Source organism: Hypomesus nipponensis, chromosome 17 (genome assembly GCF_054491055.1).
Source record: "Hypomesus nipponensis isolate SF chromosome 17, ASM5449105v1, whole genome shotgun sequence".
NCBI classification, from domain to species: Eukaryota; Metazoa; Chordata; class Actinopteri; order Osmeriformes; family Osmeridae; genus Hypomesus; species Hypomesus nipponensis.
Genome location: NC_140377.1, coordinates 3,864,602 through 3,884,602, shown reverse-complemented (window position 1 = coordinate 3,884,602; position 20,001 = coordinate 3,864,602). Strand labels below are relative to the sequence as shown.

The following is a 20,001-nucleotide window of genomic DNA, read 5'->3' as shown; positions in this document are numbered from 1 at the left end:
TGGTCTCCCTTCCTCTACACAAGTTTCAGGTTCTTTGGGGTGGTGGGGGGGGGGGGTGTGTGTGGAGGGGCTGGGTGTTAGGGGAGCACTCTCCTATTCACACATACAGGTCTCTCTCTCTCTTTCTGAAAAACACACACACACACACGCACACTTTTCTTCTTGTCGCACACTTACACACGCTTCGCCGTCACTGACTTTTTCACACACGGATTGTGTGGGCTGTGGCTTTGCCTGTCTGGTTTGCCGAGGTGTGGTGAGCGTGGCAAACAAGCTATGGAGACTACCGAGAGGATTCAGAGGCCCCTTATGGTAAGAAGGTTCTGGATAAACCTAATATCTTTTAATAGTTCTGTCAGTTGTTGTCAGTTTCCCAAAAGCTGGACTTTTACTAGAGTTCAGGGCTAGAGAGTTAGGTGTACGTGTGTTACAGAGTGTATCAAGAGTTTATAATTGGACGGTGTCAAAAAGTGTGGCCCATCTCCTGTTGTCTCTCTCCTGCTCTTTTCACGCTCTTTGATCTTCTTCTCCCGTCTGCGGTGAGAGGTTCCATTTTGGGCTGAGCCACAGCTGCTGTGAAGGCGCTGGGTTTTTAATTAGACTTCCAGTCCCTCTGGTTGCCTCTCCTGCTCTCAGCCCCTCTGCCTCTTACTGTCAAAGCTTTATGGTCAGTGCACGGGTCTGATTTCCCCCCTGGTCCTGCTGAAACTATCCAGCATCTCATCCTAGGCCACTGGTCACAGCGCTCGTCAGAATATACCTCTGTGTTGAATTCAACTGGCTGTTTGTGATCATCGATCTGTGCCTGTGTCTGGGAATGATAATGATCAAACTGTTTACTGGGTCTTATGACTACATAAGGGCTCATTCCCAGCTTGATAGGAATCTATGTATTTATGGCAAGGGATCCTCAAAGCTGAGGCTTGCTAGTTAGCTTCCCGCACTATGAGAAAGATAGTGTTCGTCATGAAACAATGTTAGTCTAGCTGGTTGCCATGGCAGTACCACTGCAAAGAAAGGGCACAGGGTCATTTACTGTAGCTACTAATGGCACTTCTGTCCAGAGAGTAATATGTCTCTAGAAATAGCCTTTATGTTTTTTTGCTAGATTGCTGTAAAATCAGCTAGATTTAAAGATCAGATCTAGATTTAAAATCAGTGATTGGTTTTTACTGTTCTACTGTAACATCCACTGTCCTGGGGATCTATTGTAGAATCTGAATATGATGTGGAGCACAGATTGGGTCCAGGTTGGTTATGTCCGTCTGGTTCTCTGGTGTCAGACTTGATGTTTCTCTGTTGATGGACAATATTCATTCTGAAACCCTTTCAAGTCCCCAAAAATATAACAATTCCATGGTGCTGGTGGTCAGGTGAGATCACCAAGAGATTGTAGCCACGTAAACTGGCTTACATGAATGCCCCAGCACTCGCTCTATTCTACAGCCACACCAGCTGGTCAGGCCCACCTGAACTATATCAGAAACGTGGCAGCACTCGTAAAAAGTGTCACTCTGTCACCCGTCAGTACGACTTCTACACCCACACACTCGCTTTGCTCCGTCACCTTCTGAACCGACTCCAAGCCGCGCCACAGAGAAGATAGCAGTAGTGGAGAAGCCATTTTCACCAATTAAACTAGGGCTAAAATTCTTTCTGTAGAAGTCGTTAGGTGGTTGTTGTTGTGTCTGTGGTTTATTGTTTCTTCAGGGAAGGGGTTTGATAATGACGGTCCTTGACTGTTTTTTCCATACACTCTATCCTCCTTCCATCCTCTTGTACTTGAACGGATGACCAGAAATGAGAGGGAGGAAGAAAAACAAGAGAATAAAAGGAGAAAAAAAGGAGAGTTTGGCCACTGTGTACTACAGTTGTGTGTTCCTACTGTAAATGCACCCACACACTTCCTGTGAAAAGGACATCTTTACCCACACACCGACCAGTTAGCAGCAGTCTTCATTGCAGAGCTCTTCCCAGAGCCAGACCCAATGCCGTTGCTCTGTGGTTTCGATCCTCTCTCCATGAAGTACTTGCATAGAACTGGGCTCTGTTGCAGCAGAAGAGCCGCCTGAGTCCACCTAGCATCCACCCACAGGTCAACTCTATTCAACCCTGATTATTCAAAGCACTTGTGTTCCCATCCCCATCTTTCTCTGTCCGTCACCCTTCCCCCACATCTCTGTGTTTCACCCTCCCCCCCTCTCTCTCACCCCCCTCTTTCTCTTTCACTCTTGGTTTTTCTACTCTCTTCTTCTCCTCCAACACTCGGTTTTTCCAATTTGTTCTCTATCAAAGCTGAGCAGGTGTGGATTCATCACAGTGGCAGCCACTTTACAGATGGAGCAGTAACTGACCTGTATATGATGCCTTCTCATGACTGCTTGGTTTCCAAATTACTCCTCAACCTTCCTTTTTTTTGGTCTGCCTGGGTTGTAGAAGATTACTTTCTTCTTTTACTAGATATGCCTCTTGCGTTTAACGTCGGAGTCTGTTTCGATCCCAGTTTTGTTATTGATTTTTTCAGTCACTAACAACAGATTTGATTGATTAAGGTGTGGCCCAGCACCCAGGGTAAAACACACAGAGAGGATTAAGGGAGATTCTGTGGTTATATAATATGTATTTAAATGATCTACTGTTCAATGCGTGTTCAGACTCATTTGTGTCTGAACACAGCAAGCCATTCCACTGTAACAGTATTCGTCCTCTGGACTGGAGAGACGGCATCTATTCTGCTGATGTCTCTCATCATTCTCTCTTCCTCTCTCTCTCCCTCTCCCTTTCTCATTCTCTTTTAGCAGCTGGACTGGTTACTATGACACTGCTAAGGTCTCCAACCTGACTTGACCAATAGAATGGCAGCTTCAGAATCAGGTGGTTGGTAGCTATTTTGAACAGGAGCTGTGTGTGAAGTGAAGCAAGCAACTAAATGAGAGACACAACCCAATCGACAGCCAACGATAGTGAGCAAAGTGATAGAAAGGGGTGGAAGGGAGTGTATTATAAGGAGAGAAACAGAGAAGAAGACGTGAAGAACCGGGGTTACAAGGAGACAAGACACGTTTAAGATAGATCATCTCTCTCCCATCAGCGAATCAGTGTCTTCACCTCCCCTTCTGTTTCACTTGTGTGTCCAAGCCCCATCCACCCAGAATCTCTTTGGTAAAGATCAGTTGGTGATTGACCCCCATTCTGTCATTGCAGGTGTGTGTGCGTGTGTGTGTTGTTTTTGAATCTGCTTATCATTTTTACACTTTCTCTCTTTCTCCCCCCCCCCCCCGCCCCCCGCTGTCTTTCCCCCGCGGTAGTGTTGTATGATGTGACCAGACTGTGAGTGACTCACTGTCACACACGCACACAAAGGCTCCACTGCTCGTCCTCCCCCTCTCTCTCTCCCCCTCTCTCTCTCTCTCTCTCTCTCTCTCTCTCTCTCTCTCTCTCGCTCTCTCTCTCTCTCGCTCTCTTTCTCTCTCGCTCTCTTTCTCTCTCTCTCTGGCGATTTTTCTGCATCACAGACCTGTTAATAGACGGGAGTAGCTTCGAGTCGAGGCTCAGTTTGGTGGCAGTAGGCGTATTCTCTCTCAGATCGACTCGGGTGGGATTTTCATCCAGGTTGATTAACCGTTCAATAATTGCCCCCCCATGTTGGGATGCATCTCTATGGGTTAGATGACTCAGAGCCGGTAAGTGTCAACAGCAGCTTCTACCAGCTTTTAAAGCAGCAGCATTCATCCTCATCACACCTGCTTTGGGGAGATACAGCATGGTCGGGATGAATGTGTCAAATGAAACAGGAAGTAGGGGGGTCAGCCCCAACGATTGTCTGTCGGTTGCCTTGGTTACGGGGCGTGTGCTCCTCGGGCTTGCTGTTGCTAAGCCACAGGAGCACTTCCCTGCAACAGGTGGCTGCGCTTGTATCAACACAACAGTGTTTGTTATTAATTCAAACCACAATTCTATGTGGCCTACTTATCATTGAAATGCCTAGCCCTCATTGACAACATACTATCTGACATGTTCTCACACGTACAGTGTTTCTCTCTGTCAGTGGCAAGCTGCCCTGATGTACATTTAGCCGTTCAAGTCCTCTCTGGTCCCCATTCCGTCTGATGGCTGAAGCTACGTCTCTTTGACCTGTCACCTGTGATACATGTTTTCCTTGGAGAATGACAAGGCAAGGTGGGAGGGCGTTCTCTAATAGACTCCTGCCATCTAGACTGTGGTTTGCTGCTGTTAACACAGGTTAGCGTTATCACTATCTGCTGCTAGATGTTTTCTCATCAGAGGAGTGGATCAGACACTAGGGCACTAGGGACACAGAGTCTCTGGGTAGGTGAATATAAACATTTGGCTATGGGCGTGTGCGCGTTTGCTTGTGTGCTTTCGCTTTCTACTGTTCAACGGGGGAATTGTTTAACGTCATTACATATGGTGTGTATCATCCTCACGCCTCTATTTTAAAACCCCACTCCTAATGACTCACGTCTTCTGCCTGGCACATTCAACTGTCCGCATTCTGGTCTGCACCTCCCACGAGTGGAAGGCAGTCAGTCTGACACCTGCAAAACCAGAGACCAGAACAAATGGGATAGTTATATAAAGAGAACTCTCAAGCACTTCAGGACAGAGTTTTTATTGTGTGGTATGGGCGGATTAGGGTCAGCCAAAGAGTGTCAGGTTGACAGGCCATGAGTGCTTGGTTGAGCTGTGGAAACCAAATAGCATGAACCCACTTTACGGTCTTTTCAAACATGTACGTTTCTTCAAACGCATCCGCATTTTATTCGTACAACATTCATGTCATAGAGGAATTCACAGATGCCAACAGAACTCCACCTAAACCAACTCAAACCCTTTCTTATACAATATACCAGTACTTCAGTTATATATTCCCTTTCAGTTTACCCTCCCACTCTCGAGCTTCTGTTAACACTGGGTTCTTAAAACATTGGCTTTTCTCATGTGTGCTTTGCATATGTGCGGTCATTACGCATCCAATTCACACCTAAAAAACATCAGGCTGACATTGTGTGTATTTGATGAGTCAGCTTGCAGGCTAGCTGCCAGGCAGACTCCTCTTGTCTAGGTTGGACACTGAAGAAGAAATAAGAGCAGCAAGCATGTTCAGCGTCTTTCATTTGTCTCTTGACATCTATGCCAATAATGACACAGCTTTCGTTAAGATATATCTAGGAAAGCAGGTTTAAAGAGAGTCTACGAGGTAACGTCACAAAGAGAGCGTCAACGCAGCCAGAGTTAGATTGAGGCCCAGGAGGGGACGAAACAGCTTACCACGTTAGGCTCAAGTCTTATACCAAAAACACACACCTTGACCAAGCTCTCGTTGATTCTTCCCACCTTGTCTCTGGGTGCTGGTGTGCTGTGGGGGCAGGTCAGAGTGGGAAACAATACGAGGCCAAACTCTGTGCTTCCAGCACGAAGCTGCTGTTCCTGTCTATACTGCTCCACAGTGACCCAGCGCTTTATTTAAGGACATGTAGTCATGCTACACACACACACACACACACACAACCAGCCTTCTCTAACACGCCATATGTGTGTGTGTGTGTGTGTCTGTCCCAGGGCTCTGCTGACTCCTACACTAGCCGGCCATCAGACTCAGACGTGTCTCTGGAAGAGGATCCTGAAGCGCTGAGGAAGGAAGCTGACAGACAGGCCCTCGCCACACTCGAGAAAGCCAAGGTCAGAGGTCGCCATCTTGTACTCCCCACCCTACATCCTCTATACTCCCCCAGGACCTCTACCCACCCTACATCCTCTATACTCCCCCAGGACCTCTACCCACCCTACATCCTCTATACTCCCCCATGACCTCTACCCACCCTACATCCTCTATACTCCCCCAGGACCTCTACCCACCCTACATCCTCTATACTCCCCCAGGAACTCTACCCACCCTACATCCTCTATACTCCCCCAGGACCTCTACCCACCCTACATCCTCTATACTCCCCCAGGACCTCTACCCACCCTACATCCTCTATACTCCCCCAGGACCTCTACCCACCCTACATCCTCTATACTCCCCCAGGACCTGTACCCACCCTACATCCTCTATACTCCCCCAGGACCTCTACCCACCCTACATCCTCTATACTCCCCCATGACCTCTACCCACCCTACATCCTCTATACTCCCCCAGGACCTCTACCCACCCTACATCCTCTATACTCCCCCAGGAACTCTACCCACCCTACATCCTCTATACTCCCCCAGGACCTCTACCCACCCTACATCCTCTATACTCCCCCAGGAACTCTACCCACCCTACATCCTCTATACTCCCCCAGGACCTCTACCCACCCTACATCCTCTATACTCCCCCAGGACCTCTACCCACCCTACATCCTCTATATTCCCCCAGGACCTCTACCCACCCTACATCCTCTATACTCCCCCAGGACCTCTACCCACCCTACATCCTCTATACTCCCCCAGGACCTCTACCCACCCTACATCCTCTATACTCCCCCAGGACCTCTACCCACCCTACATCCTCTATATTCCCCCAGGACCTCTACCCACCCTACATCCTCTATACTCCCCCAGGACCTCTACCCACCCTACATCCTCTATACTCCCCCAGGACCTCTACCCACCCTACATCCTCTATATTCCCCCAGGACCTCTACCCACCCTACATCCTCTATACTCCCCCAGGACCTCTACCCACCCTACATCCTCTATACTCCCCCAGGACCTCTACCCACCCTCCAGACAATCTATACTCCCCCAGGACCTCTACCCACCCTACATCCTCTATACTCCCCCAGGACCTCTACCCACCCTACATCCTCTATACTCCCCCAGGACCTCTACCCACCCTACATCCTCTATACTCCCCCAGGACCTCTACCCACCCTACATCCTCTATACTCCCCCAGGACCTCTACCCACCCTCCAGACAATCTATACTCCCCCCTCACTGTCTGTTCCCCCTGATTTAGGATATCACAACGTCTATGGATGATGATAACTGCCATCAAAGTTCATACTTTACAGAGAACCTAATGTCATTGTTCTGAATAATCAGTGAATGTCTACGTCCTTCCCAGACCAAACCAGTGGCGTTTGCAGTGCGGACAAATGTGGGCTACAACTCCGGCCCCAACGATGACGTGCCCGTGCAGGGCATGGCCATTTCCTTTGAAGCCAAAGACTTCTTGCACATCAAAGAGGTCAAACAACAATGGTCTTATTGATGTGTTGTTCGTCTGCCTTCGTTTTCTATGTCTTTTTAGTTGCGTTTTTTTTAAAGATTTGATGACTGCTAGGTAGTGAGAAAGTGAAATGCCATCTGTGTGTTTACACATATCCAGCTCCGCCTTTTGTTCTGTTTATGTGTGAAGTAACATGTCAATCGGCAAGATAAGATGGCGTCGGTTGCCTGGGCGATATCAGGCTCTGCAAGTAGGAAAAGGGGGCTGTGTTCCTCGTTGACATTTGGATGTCTGTGCTGTGCAGAAGTACAACAATGACTGGTGGATCGGCCGGCTGGTGAAGGAGGGCTGTGAGGTGGGCTTCATCCCCAGCCCTGTCAAGCTGGAGAACACTCGGCTCCTGCAGGAGCAGAGGATGAGACAGAACCGCCTGAGCTCCAGGTGCACACACACACACACACTCCAGACCCTCACACACACCAGTATCAGAGTCCTGCATGTGCAATCAACCCCTCACTCCCTCCCTTCCCTGATTCTCCCACGTCATCCCCTTGCGTCGCCGTGACGATTCGAATCCCGGGAACCTCCTCTTTTTAATCCGAGTCGTCACTCTTGTCCGTGTCACTGTTGTGTTTCCTCCCACAGTAAATCTGGTGGGAGCTCCAGCCTTGATGTTGCCACGGGAACCCGTAGGCCCACCCCTCCTGGCACAGGTGAGAGTCACGGCAACGGCCTTGTGAAAGGTCGAGACAGTAGACAGGGTGGCGTTGATATTTAGATGTCGATTTTAATTGGATCGTTAGGCAACCGTGATGGTGAATCATCAGCAGCCCATCTCTGGTTTGAGTGTGGCCCCAGTATGTCTCACTGGGTGGGGAGGGAGGGAGGGAGGGAGGGAGGGAGGGAGGGAGGGAGGGAGGGAGGGAGGGAGGGAGGGAGGGAGGGAGGGAGGGAGGGAGGGAGGGAGGGAGGGAGGGAGGGAGGGAGGGAGGGAGGGAGGGAGGGAGGGAGGGAGGGAGGGAGGGAGGGAGGGAGGGAGGGAGGGAGGGAGGGAGGGAGGGAGGGAGGGAGGGAGGGAGGGAGAGGCTGATTCAGGTCTGTCATTGGTAAACAGCACAGGATCGAAATAGAGCTGTAAATTAACTCCTCTCATTAATGATGACAGCTTAGCCTGGCTAGAAAAGCACTGTTGATCATTATCATTATGACCTCAGAAAATGTGTGAATATTCTTAGATAAGACTCTGCCAGCGTAATTGAAGAAGATCAGAGCAAGATTTAGAGAAAGGCATCTGCTGAATAACATTGAAAATGGGGGGTGGGGGGGAGAATCACACTGTAGATTTCAAGAAGACACTTCATTTCAGCTGATGACCTATTCGCCTCATAAAGGTGCATTGCAGAACCACAGCCCAGCCTGCCTATCCACCGTGTTTGGCACCACAGCCCAGCCTGGCTGTTCTATCCTGACACCTGCCCCCTGCCCCCAACACAGATCCTCTCCCTTCTCCACCAGCATCACCACCAACTCCAGTAGCACATCCTGCAGGGCCACCTTCACCACACAACCCCTATCTCCTCTCTCCTGAAGGCCACCGTCGACCATCGCTCTTTCTCTCTCCCTCTTTTTCTCTCTCTCTCTCTTTCTCTCTCTCTCTCTTTCTTTTTCTCTCTCTTTCTTTCTTTCTTTCTCTCTCTCTCTCTCTCTCTCTCTCTCTCTCTCTCTCTCTCTCTCTCTCTCTCTCTCTCTCTCTCTCTCTCTCCTCTCTCTCTGTCTGTGTCTGTCTCTCTCTCTTTCTTTTTCTCTCTCTCTGTCTCTCTCTCTCTTTCTATTTGTCTCTTTACTTATCTATCCATCACTCTTTCGCTATCTCGCACCACCATATCAAATCAGCCCTGCAAGCACCCTCCTCCTCTTGCTTCATGGTACTCTTTGTTTAATCACTGATCCACTTTTACTGCTGTTGCTTCTCCTTTGATCTCTTTCTCTTGTCACTCCATTCAGATCTCAGAAAGACGGCTCTGTGCCGTCTCTGCCTTCTCTTCTCTCGTGATTCCTTCCATGTCTGTCGTTCGATGCCTTCCTTATCATGCCTTCCTTTTCTCCTTTTCCTCTCTTGCTTATTTTGGTTTATTTCCTCCTGTTTGTTTGTTTGTTTGTTTCTTCCTCCCTCCCTCTCTCCCTCCCTCTCTCTCTTTCTCTCTCTGTCTGTCTTTCTCTCTCTCCTCTTTGTCATCTCCCTTTGCACTTGCCCCTGCCCCTCCCCCTAGCTCATGTGGACATGTCCACTATGAACTATGACCTTGATCCCCTGGACCTGGATATCGAGGAACCCCCTGAGCCCCAGGGTGACCCTCGCTCCTCCAAGGGCAATGCAGGCAGCGTCACATCCCCGCAGGCCAACGCCCACCGCCTGCCCTTTTTTAAGAAGGTAACACCAGGGGGACCGCAGCACCGCTCTCTCCCCCCCCCCCCCCCTCTCCTCCTGCCTTCCTCCACCGATCCTCCACAACAGCCACCTGTGGTCCAGTCTGATGTGTAACCCCTGTCTCTGCCTGCCGGCCCCCCACCCACCCCCTTGCCCTCTCTCACTAACTGCCTACAATTTACCTAATGTTCCCGCCGCCAGCCCCTGACTCTAATCCTGATTGGTCCCCTCCGTCTCCGGTTGCTACGGTAACGCTGGGAAACGTTTGCGTGGGTGTTTTTTGTGTCTGGGAGAGGGGCTGAGTTATATTCTCAAAAACTGCTGTACAGCACTGCAGTAATATTTCAGAATATGTTTTCATGACAACGTGCGGCGCAGATAAAGCAGAGAGAGCAGATCTCTATCTGTCTCTCCTTGATCATTGAACAGCTCCTCTCCCGATGTCCCCCTCTAATGCTAACTTGTCAATAACAACACGTGCTCTATGTTTTGTGCCTTTGTCTCTTCTTCTTTTCTTCTTCTGTCGTTTGGGTTTGTCTGCCGAATGATACTTTAGGTGGCCCAGCCAAACAGAAACAGAAGTCGGTGAGTTTGTTTTCCTCTAACGAGACTAACTTTGAACCTTTCCTTCTGTATCCTGCTCCTTTTGCTTGTTCTGACATGGATTTCTCATATCAGCTGATGTTTATGAGTCGAATGTAAGGATGTAAATGTCTTTCCAACACTTTTCTTTGCATCGTGAAGTATCGCAGTCAGTTCCGAAAGGAAACAGTCTTAGACAGCGTCTACAGACGGCACACTGCATACCGAGAAGAGACGAAATGTCAAATAAATAATATCCCTCACCAACATCAAGATGAAAACCTGTCTCGTTTAAATGTAGTCATTTTGCAGACACTCTTATCCAGAGCGACTTACAGTAAGTACAGGGACATTCCCCCCGAGGCAAGTAGGGTGAAGTGCCTTGCCCATGGACACAACATCTTTTGGCACGGCCTGGGAATCGAACCACAACCTTCTGATTAATAGTCCAACTCCCTAACCTCTCAGCCATCTGATCCCCAGCGGTGATCAGATGTGTCTCATCGCTCTCTGGTGCCGACAGGGTGAAACAGCCTGCCAGGGAGCAGGTGCAGGTGTGTCACATGACCCGTCACACAAACAGAGAATCGTGGCTAACGCTAATTAACCCTGATGTGTTTTAGTTTCCATTTGTGGCGGCCTGTTTAAGTGGCTGTGGCTCTCGCTCGACTCCTCTCACCGTCTGTCAGCAGTTCTGGTCCTGTGGGAAGAGAATGTAAAAAGGGGCATTTTTTGGTCCCAAACATCAGCAAGTACATTGTGCTAATGTTATTCAAGATCACAGTGAGTTATAGCTGTTCCGTTACTCAACCCTCAGATATAAGGACCCATTGGAAAGTTTAAAAGTATGTATTTTTAGATGTTGTGAATACAAATGAAGTGAAATGAGACTCCCTGGCCTGGCCTGACTTTATGTAATGTAATGTACCTTAGTGGAGAGGAGCTCTCCAGCCCTCTGAGTGTTCTGAAGAGCAGAGTTGCAGGCAGAGGAGTGCGCGCTCCAGGAATACAGATCTGAAATAGCAGCATGTTCTCTTGCTGTCAGTCCATAGGACATGTGACTGTTCCTCTTGTCACTTCCTCTTATGGAGAGTTTATGGATTCGTCATCTTTATGAATCATGTCTGCGGTCTATGCATCCATGTGCATAAACGTTAGATGTATTGACTGTGTGTGGGTGCTCTGCATAGGACTGTTTGGCAGCAGCACACTAGATATGTGTGTTTCCTCCATTTTAGAGACAAAGACATGCGAACGCATCATTTATTCAGATGTTTGTATGCAGGAGTATGGGGTAGATTTGCAGTATCGAGTCCATAAAAGAGAGGCTTTTAGCATAAATAATGTTCCTGTCCTGGTCCATAACTCACTCTGCCACACTGGGTTTCTTAATTATGGATTGAATCATTTGTTTTTACGAAAGGCCGTCTGAGAAATGTGAAATTACTGTTTTAAATTGTAAATGAATGTCTGGGTTCTCGACACGTATTTTCTCTACAAAATAAATGGACTCTCTGAAATGCATAATATGTACAGTATCATAGAGTGAAATCAATCTTGAAAGAGGGAGGACATTATGGTGTTTACATTGAATGGTATGCAGATATCTGTGCTGTTTGGGTGCCTGATATGCTGCTCAGTACCTCACCCCACTCTCTGTGCTCTGCTCCTGGTTCAGATGGAGCACGTCCCTCCCTATGATGTGGTTCCATCCATGAGACCCATCATTCTCGTGGGCCCTTCACTCAAGGGCTATGAGGTAGGATCATCTCCATCCACTGGCTTGTTCATTTCCCCCCTTTTAATATCCCTGGATTCAGTATCCTTATCGTGTTTATCTTTCTCTCGTATCTCCAGGTGACGGACATGATGCAAAAGGCTCTCTTTGATTTTCTCAAACACAAGTTTGAGGGAAGGTTCGTTTTGGGCCAGATACAATATCTATAAAATTGTGTTGTAGCACGTGATATTAATAACATGTCATCCGAAAATCGACAGTGATTGGATGTTGGTGGTTGTTTTGCAGGATCTCCATCACACGGGTCACAGCAGATATCTCCCTGGCCAAGCGTTCTGTCCTCAACAACCCCAGCAAGCACACGATCATCGAGCGCTCCAGTACACGCTCCAGCCTGGGTAAGACAGAAACATCTGTCCTGACAAACACACCCTGGCCCCTGGGCCCCCTGGCATCCCCCTTCCTACGAGGAACCAGAACAAATCGGGCCGGTTTGTTTGGCTAGGAAGCTTTAATTAGATTGCCATAGTGGGAGTAAGGCCAGAAAGAAACATCATTAGGGAAAAGGCAGATGGGGTTAACCCCTAGAAAGTACATGATTATATTCCTATCATTATATTTTCATGTGAAAAAATATTTGTTGTTGTTGAGTGTTGTCTTTCATCCATTTGGATATTGTGTTTTTCTTACCTTTACTATCTATGTTTTCATATATTGAGATTTGCATTTGGATGTTTTATCATTTCCTCAGAATTGTGACCTAGATGGCTCTGCATTCAGGATAGTGTGAGCAATGACATGACTGCAAGAAACAAATACCTGCTGGTTAAAGATGGACATCTACTTGAATTCTGTACTTGTTAACAAACAAAAACATTATTACGATACAGTGAGTTGTCCAATGATCCTTTGACTCAATTTCACAGGATCATAATCTATCCTAGATTAATCCTAATCTAAGAAACACTCATTAAGTGAGCAGGACATAGCTGAGGTCTCCAGACATGCAGAGCTCAGCTGAGAGGAGCTGGGCTTTGTGCTTAATCTTCGCAAATCTAGGTTTGAAGTTCCTGTCTGAGAGGCTGTAGGGATGAGGGGTTTACGGTTTCTGTCTGCTCTGCCTGACTATCTGAGTCTGATCTGGCCTCTTTTCTCTTTTCGTCCTGTCTCTCCTGCCCTCCACCCACCCACCCATCCCTCCTTTCCCTCTCTCTTCCACCACGCTCTCCTCCCACTCTCTCATGATTCAGACGTACTGGGTACGTATGCTCACCTTCCTACGGGAAAACAGTGACAACCCTCTCTGAAAACTCCTCTTTCTCTCACCACTCTCATCATCCGCTCATACTTCACTTGTCCGCCTGTCTGCCTGCCTGTCTGTCTGCCTGTCTGTTTCTGGGTTCCTCACACTTGTGTGCGACAGCCTGTTGCCTCTAATAAAAAATGTGTTAAACAATGGTGAGCACAGAGGAGACCAGAACACCACTGTGTTAACGTGGCGTGACCTGCGAGCTGTTGGGGTATCTGCCGTCTGTGCTTCAAGGGAAATGTGAGAGGGAGCCCTGAGCGGGGGAGGGGTGGAAGCTAGCTATGGTTAGGGATGAGCGCTTGAGGAAACTGATACACCTTTCCCCTTCCCCCATGCTGTATTGCTCCCCCCCCCCCCTTGCCCCCACTCCCCCACCCTGTGACCCAGAATCCAATGTCCCTACTGTAACTGTATTTCTATACCTAAGAAGAGCCTGTGTTCACTTTGTAATTAGCAAACTCGCCGATTCAATATTCTCTCGTTTCGGGGAGCATAGGAGGGAAGTGCTCAGGAGGAAGGAGAAATGTCCAGTGAGAAATGGAAGATTGTAAAGGGAATTTCAGGTGAAGTTCATATCACTTATCATTCATCTGCCGCCTTGGATCCCTGAAGCGGTTTCAGGTTTAATTTCTTTCTCCTTATTCTAAGGAGCCAGGCAGCGGCCTGCAGTCCTGTCTCTCACCCCTCATCTTATCTCTCCCGGTGGCTGGTGTGGCAACACACTTCATGAACCGTTAAAGTTTGCCCAGGCTCTGGAGACATCCAGGACTAGTTTTTAATCATCTCCCCTTAGCACACTGCAGCACATCAGAGGGAAACGGGTAGTCTGTTACTGAGGGACCAAGAAAAGCTAAAACACTCAACATTTCACTGGCTAAACCTGTTTATCTTTTTCCTGCCGCACTAATAACAGCACTAACAACAATTGCTAATGTTATGCATCATCAAATTCATTGTTTGAAGTACCTGTGATATCTTAAGTGTAGCAGGCATCTCATTCTCGAGAGCCCCTTTACTTCCTGACTTTTAATGGTGCCGGAAACCTTGTTTGACTTGCTCTAATACACCCAAACATAATCACTGGAAAGTGGCATTAGAATGAGAATGCTCCACAGTTCCATTTATCTGTGGTTAAATGGAACATCGGCTAAGGGTTTCTCTGATTCATATGTTTGGTAACATTTCAGCAGTTTCTAAAATGCATGAATATAATGTTTTTTTTGTTTAGTTTTTTTGGTGTGTGTGTGTGTATGCTTCTGTGTGAGAGTATTTAAATGTGTGGCGAATTAGGCAAATGTATGCAAAGGGGCTTGACGAGTGGCTAACGTCGATCTCCATTCATCCAACTATCAGGACATAGTTGTGGTCGATGATGGAGATGAGATTTCCATTTCAGAATCTCTACCCTTGTATGCGTGTGGGGACACTCTGTCCCTTTACCACCGCACTTACTGTACGTCTTTGTTTTGGTTCTTCAGCGGAGGTGCAAAGTGAAATTGAGCGAATTTTTGAGTTGGCCCGTACCCTACAATTGGTTGCCCTGGATGCAGACACCATCAACCACCCCTCCCAGTTGTCGAAGACCTCCCTAGCCCCCATCATTGTCTACATCAAAATTGCTTCACCTAAGGTACCCCAAGTTTAGCACACTTTGAAATAGACTCAAATGTCTTCACAGGATGATGGAGCCAGTTTGTGAGCACCAGACTAAAAATGTTACCTTTGGGTCACACATATACCATCTGAGTGCCCCCAACAAACTGTCTGTTTCTGAAGAGCAGCGTCTGTTTCCGTCTAGGTTCTACAGAGGCTCATCAAGTCCAGGGGGAAGTCCCAGGCCAAACATCTGAATGTGCAGATGGTGGCAGCAGACAAACTGGCACAGTGCCCTCCTGTGAGTCCTTCCGATCGGATCTCCCTCACGATAAAAGACCGTTTGTTCTCGTTTCCATCAGCAACCTGCCAACTCGTGACTATTCTGCCCTCTGTGTTCAGGAGCTGTTTGACATCATCCTGGATGAGAACCAGCTGGAGGATGCCTGTGAACATCTAGCGGACTATCTGGAGGCCTACTGGAAGGCCACACACCCACCCAGCAGCAACCCTCCGAATCCCCTGCTCAACCGCACCATGGCCACAGCCGCCCTGGCCTCCTCCCCAGAGCCAGTCTCCAACCTGCAGGTACAGGTGCTCACCTCCCTGCGCCGCAACCTGGAGCTGTGGCCTGGCCTGGAGGGTCCGGTAGCCAATGAGGCGAAGGTGGCGGAGCATGCTCTCTGAAGGCTCCCTGGGGAAGGGGTGGAACAGGCATCCCCCCTACGTCCAACCCCACCTCCTGCCTGCTCTCCAGATATCTTCTTTCTCCCCTTCTCCTAACCCCATCAAGAGAGGAATACACACACACTTTTAAACCCAGTTTTCTCCTCATTCTGACATGTTGTATATAGAAACACACCACACTAACGGGGAGAATGGTGCTTAAACTGGAGAGTGTGGTCTGGGTCCATGATATTGGATCACATAACCACACGCGCAGACAAACTGAGCATGCTTTATGCAGTGTAGTTACAATAAAAAAAAAACGAATTATTAAAGCCTTGTCAGTTTGATCAAACCTACACATAAAATACATTTAGGACTGATTTTTGGTCTTAAGAACATAACCTATTTGCAAATTACACAGTATTTTATACCAATATAGAAAACAGCACAGTGAGTTTTTAAGGGCTGGCCACTGGATCAAACAAACAGTAGTTAACTGCACTGAAAAGAGGTTTTAGTTAGAATGTGATTAGCATCACAAATGGGTTATGATAAGATCTGAGCTGGGGCTGAAAATCCTTCCATCACTCAGTGAGGTACCTCTGCTCCTGCTGCACTCCCTCCCTCCCCCCCCATCCTCTCTGTTTGCTGTGGTGGAGAAAGGAAATGGATTCTGTCTGCCCCCCGGGCCACCCAACCCCAGGCCTCCCGGGCCTTCATTTCTTCGTCTTTTATCATCTGGGAAACAGTCCAGTTTGCTTCACTCCTCCGTGTTGCCATGGCACCGCCCCTGAAAAGGAGCAAGTCATCTCGGCCTCTTTACAAATGTGTGCAGTGTTGTTGTGTGGCTTCATCTTTAGTTTTCTGACTAGCGGGAGTTGTAGGTGTGGCCTGTGTGTGTGATTGTGTTTGCGCTTGATTAACTGGTGTCCTATATCCAATATATACTCTCTGCATAAGCTACACCACAGAAGGTGGATCGTATGAGTTTGTTAGCGCAGCCACATGCTGACTGTCATTCAAACTGAAGCTTGTCACAGTACATGGATACAAAATTATTCTGCTTGTAACGATCACGTAGACATGAAGCCACACATCCACTTCACATCTATTAAATATACTTTCTAAGTTATATATTTTGATATTAATAGCAAATAAGGTATTTGAAAAGCATAAACCGTTCTACGAAACCTAGAAAAAGGCAAGTAGTACAGTTATTTGGCAACATATAATATTATTTATCAGCCAGAAGGTGGCAGTGCCATGTTGTTTTTCTTACAGGTAAATTTGAGTGTGTGTTTGTGAGCTTGTATTTGCATTTGTGTGTGACCGTTTGTGTTTGTTGTGAAATACATGAAAATGTATGAATGAGTTAACTCTGCATGTGTGTAATGTAATTACAATACCACGATGGGCCATTGCTTTCAATGCAGTGTGCTTCAACTGGAATATAGGATGTATGATAGATACTGTGTGTATGAATTGCTTGTTTCTGATCAAAATGAAAGCTGCTTAACTTGCGTTACCTTCTCACATTGTAATGAATGAAGCCTGTCCGATGCTAACCCTGTTGACTAACTCACAGCTCGGCCTGCCTGTGTTTGTGTGTGGCATGGTCACGGCTAACTGCAGGGGCCGTATCTGGTACACGGAGAACAGAAGCGCGAGGGTCCTCTGTCGGAGCGCGGCGGAAGCGGCAGTCTCCATGACTACCACAGCGACGTAAGTGGAAAACAGCAGCAGCAGCAGCACCAACAGCAGCAGCAGCAGACGTACCTGCGTTCCTCACGCGGCCAGTTGCGGGCGGGGGGTGGGCGGGGCCTCGCACGGCAGGACACCTTCGACTCGGAGACGCAGGGAAGCCGGGACTCAGCTTATACTGAGGCAGGAGACTCCTGCATGGACATTGAGACCGACCCGTACGACGAGTCAGAGCATTACCGAGGGGGCGGGGGCAGCCGCCTCCACCTGGCGCAGCACCACGGCCGCCAGGCCTCCTGGGAAGATGAAGGCGCAGAGCCGGATCAGGAGAACCTTAACCACCCTCCGATGCCCAGCCAGCCGCAGCAGCATAGACGTGCCAAGCTGAGGGAAAGGCACTGCCAGGACTCCGGAGACACCAGTGCCAACATGGGCCACAACAAAAACCAGGAAGACTGGGGAAGGGACGTGTATATCCGCTAAACACACATTATACCATAGGCTAGGAAGCTGATGGACAGACTGGGGGCGGGAGGGGGTATGGAGGAAGGAAAGGCAGAAGAGAAGGGCAGGGTGGGGGTTGAGGGCTGACGTTTGAGGTTAACAACAACAGAAAGGTGGGTTTGTGGGCCATGCCAATCAGAGACTCATGAATTAATCTGTTTACAACCCTACTAAAGGTACTTTCTCATTCTAGAGTACACTGTAAAGAGATACATTAACTGCTAGATGCCATCCTCATGAAGTTATTCTAGTGATTCAACTTATTTTTGTTTTGAAAGAAGCAGTTTGGTCTTTTCTGTTTCTTTTGTTAGTACTGCATGAATGTCATGTGGAATCCTCCTGACTGCACGAGGACAGTTATTGTATTGATTGTGAATTTATGATTGTGATCTGATCTGTATGATTCAATCTCTCCTATAGTGTAGAATGTGATGGCTGGTAGAGGTGTCATCTGTCATTGTCTGTCCTCTGCAGTCTTAAACAGGGTCTGTCCCCACGTAGAGTTTCAGGGTCTCCACAGAGCTTCACGACTTCAGGGTTCAGCCACAGAGCCTTGGAGTCTCTGTCCTCAAATCACTCAGACCTTAAATCTGTTAATTTAACATCATTTATTCCGATTATTTATTCAGATAACAGTTTGAATGATTGTTAACTAAATAATGGTAACGATACAAAAGCACCCCAAAGATACTGGACTTCTTCCCTAACCTGCTTCAGTCATAGCATTCTAATAGAACTGTACTGTACATGTCTGGTTCGTCCATCTTCTTGGTTTTCTGTCTTTAGAGAGTTGCCGTGGGTGATAGTTATGCTCCTGTAGTAATCACTTGTACTCACAGTTAATAAGCAGCACTACAGTGGTAGTTGACGTGTATGTAAGTGAATGAATTGTCTTGCCTTAGTTACACACCCTCAGATTTACTCCAATCACAAGTGCCGGAATGTCTCGCCAAGCCACTCCCACTTTTATTGTAGTGGGATGTGTTAACACTCTGTTTTCATGATGTTTCATGATGTTTCTGTGTCTATCTGTCTGCTGGCTACTCTGCAGTGGAACTGGCCTGTCGCTACTGCACAATGTTCATCTTGTTTTCTTTGCACCAGCTAGTGTTGTAAGTGCTTTTTTTTCTTTTCTTTTTTTTAGGGCAGTCTGATGGAGAGTTATTTTGCATAGCGTATCACTCCCAACTTACACCCAAACAGCTATATTGTGTCAGAAAAGCAAATGCCATGTACTTCTATTGATTTATGACTGACCTTTGCGTTGTTTTTCTTGTGGACATTTGCATTTGATAAATCTTCAGTTCTTGTAAGATAGTGAGAGGAGTAGGAAGTGAGGTAGGGGACTGGTGCATACTAGGTCTTTGCTTAGTTATCTAAATGGAGAATCCATGAATGTCTTTGGTGGGCTCCTTCTGCCTACCACGTTTCTTCAGTTAAATAAATGAATATTAAATAATGATCAGTAAATAATGTTATTGTTGCGTTATCGCAATTGTTAAAAAGATGAAAGAACATGTATCATTGGTGCCTGATTGTAGCTACATTTTGCTTTTTCTGCCTTTCATTTTTAATCTGTGGATAAATTCGTATTTTAATTAAAAATTTAATCAGAATAAAAACACTTCTGAGTATTAAATTGACACTCGTTTGATAAGAACATTGAGCTCAACATCTTACTCTTCTCTTGTGCTTGAGAACACTGAGGCAAGAGAAAACTGACCTCGTTGGAAGGATGTGGTTTATACCAGATAAAGTTATTGTGCTGCATAATTTTTGGGCTTGAAAGTACAGTAACAGTTTGTGAAGTAATCTTGGCCTTCTCAAACCATAGTAATACACTCTCGAACACTAGACGTTTTTCTGGCGTTTCTATGTGCTCCATCATCCGTTCATCCAGAAAAATGAATAATAATTTCAATTTTAGGGAAAAGGTGAAGACGCTTAAATGTAGAGATTTAATCATCAGGTACAGGTGACAGTTATAACAAGCAATGAGACCAAATATATATATTTAGATCGTATGCCCAGAGAGGGCAGTTTGGGAAGTTTATTTTAGGCTGCTCGGATTTCCCACAAATAGAGTTCCTGAGCCAATCAAAATTACCACTTCACTCCCTATTGAAGTGGTAATTGTGAATCCCTGAAATCTGCGTTTCGCTTTTGATACGCTAATTACAATGGAAGACTATCGGTATGACTTCACTGGAAGTCCCTCACTTCCTCATAAAATTCCGCTCTCCATTCTTAGTCTGGCGAGTGCTGAAGTCTGTGCGTGGTTTAGGAGGGTGTTTCG

General features: G+C 47.3%; 1 protein-coding gene across 1 annotated transcript; it reads left to right on the top strand.

The window, feature by feature from the left end:
* The first annotated feature begins 103 nt into the window (after window positions 1-103).
* On the top strand, window positions 104-19,344 carry cacnb1 (calcium channel, voltage-dependent, beta 1 subunit). The gene is made up of 13 exons (XM_084678971.1): window positions 104-312; window positions 5,584-5,703; window positions 7,077-7,199; window positions 7,486-7,622; window positions 7,827-7,894; window positions 9,452-9,612; window positions 11,870-11,950; window positions 12,049-12,107; window positions 12,218-12,327; window positions 14,717-14,868; window positions 15,037-15,132; window positions 15,234-15,419; window positions 17,133-19,344. Exons 1-13 carry the CDS (start codon window positions 277-279, stop codon window positions 17,682-17,684), a joined length of 1,881 nt encoding a protein of 626 aa, XP_084535097.1. The 5' UTR covers window positions 104-276; the 3' UTR covers window positions 17,685-19,344.
* The last annotated feature ends 657 nt before the right edge of the window (window positions 19,345-20,001 follow it).

Bases quoted from the DNA above. Each gene is read 5' to 3' on its own strand.
- cacnb1 (XM_084678971.1), top strand. From the start codon at position 277: ATGGAGACTACCGAGAGGATTCAGAGGCCCCTTATG. The intron at 7,895-9,451 runs GTGAGAGTCACG...CCCTCCCCCTAG, and splicing joins GCCCACCCCTCCTGGCACAG to CTCATGTGGACATGTCCACT. The intron at 9,613-11,869 runs GTAACACCAGGG...CTCCTGGTTCAG, and splicing joins GCCTGCCCTTTTTTAAGAAG to ATGGAGCACGTCCCTCCCTA.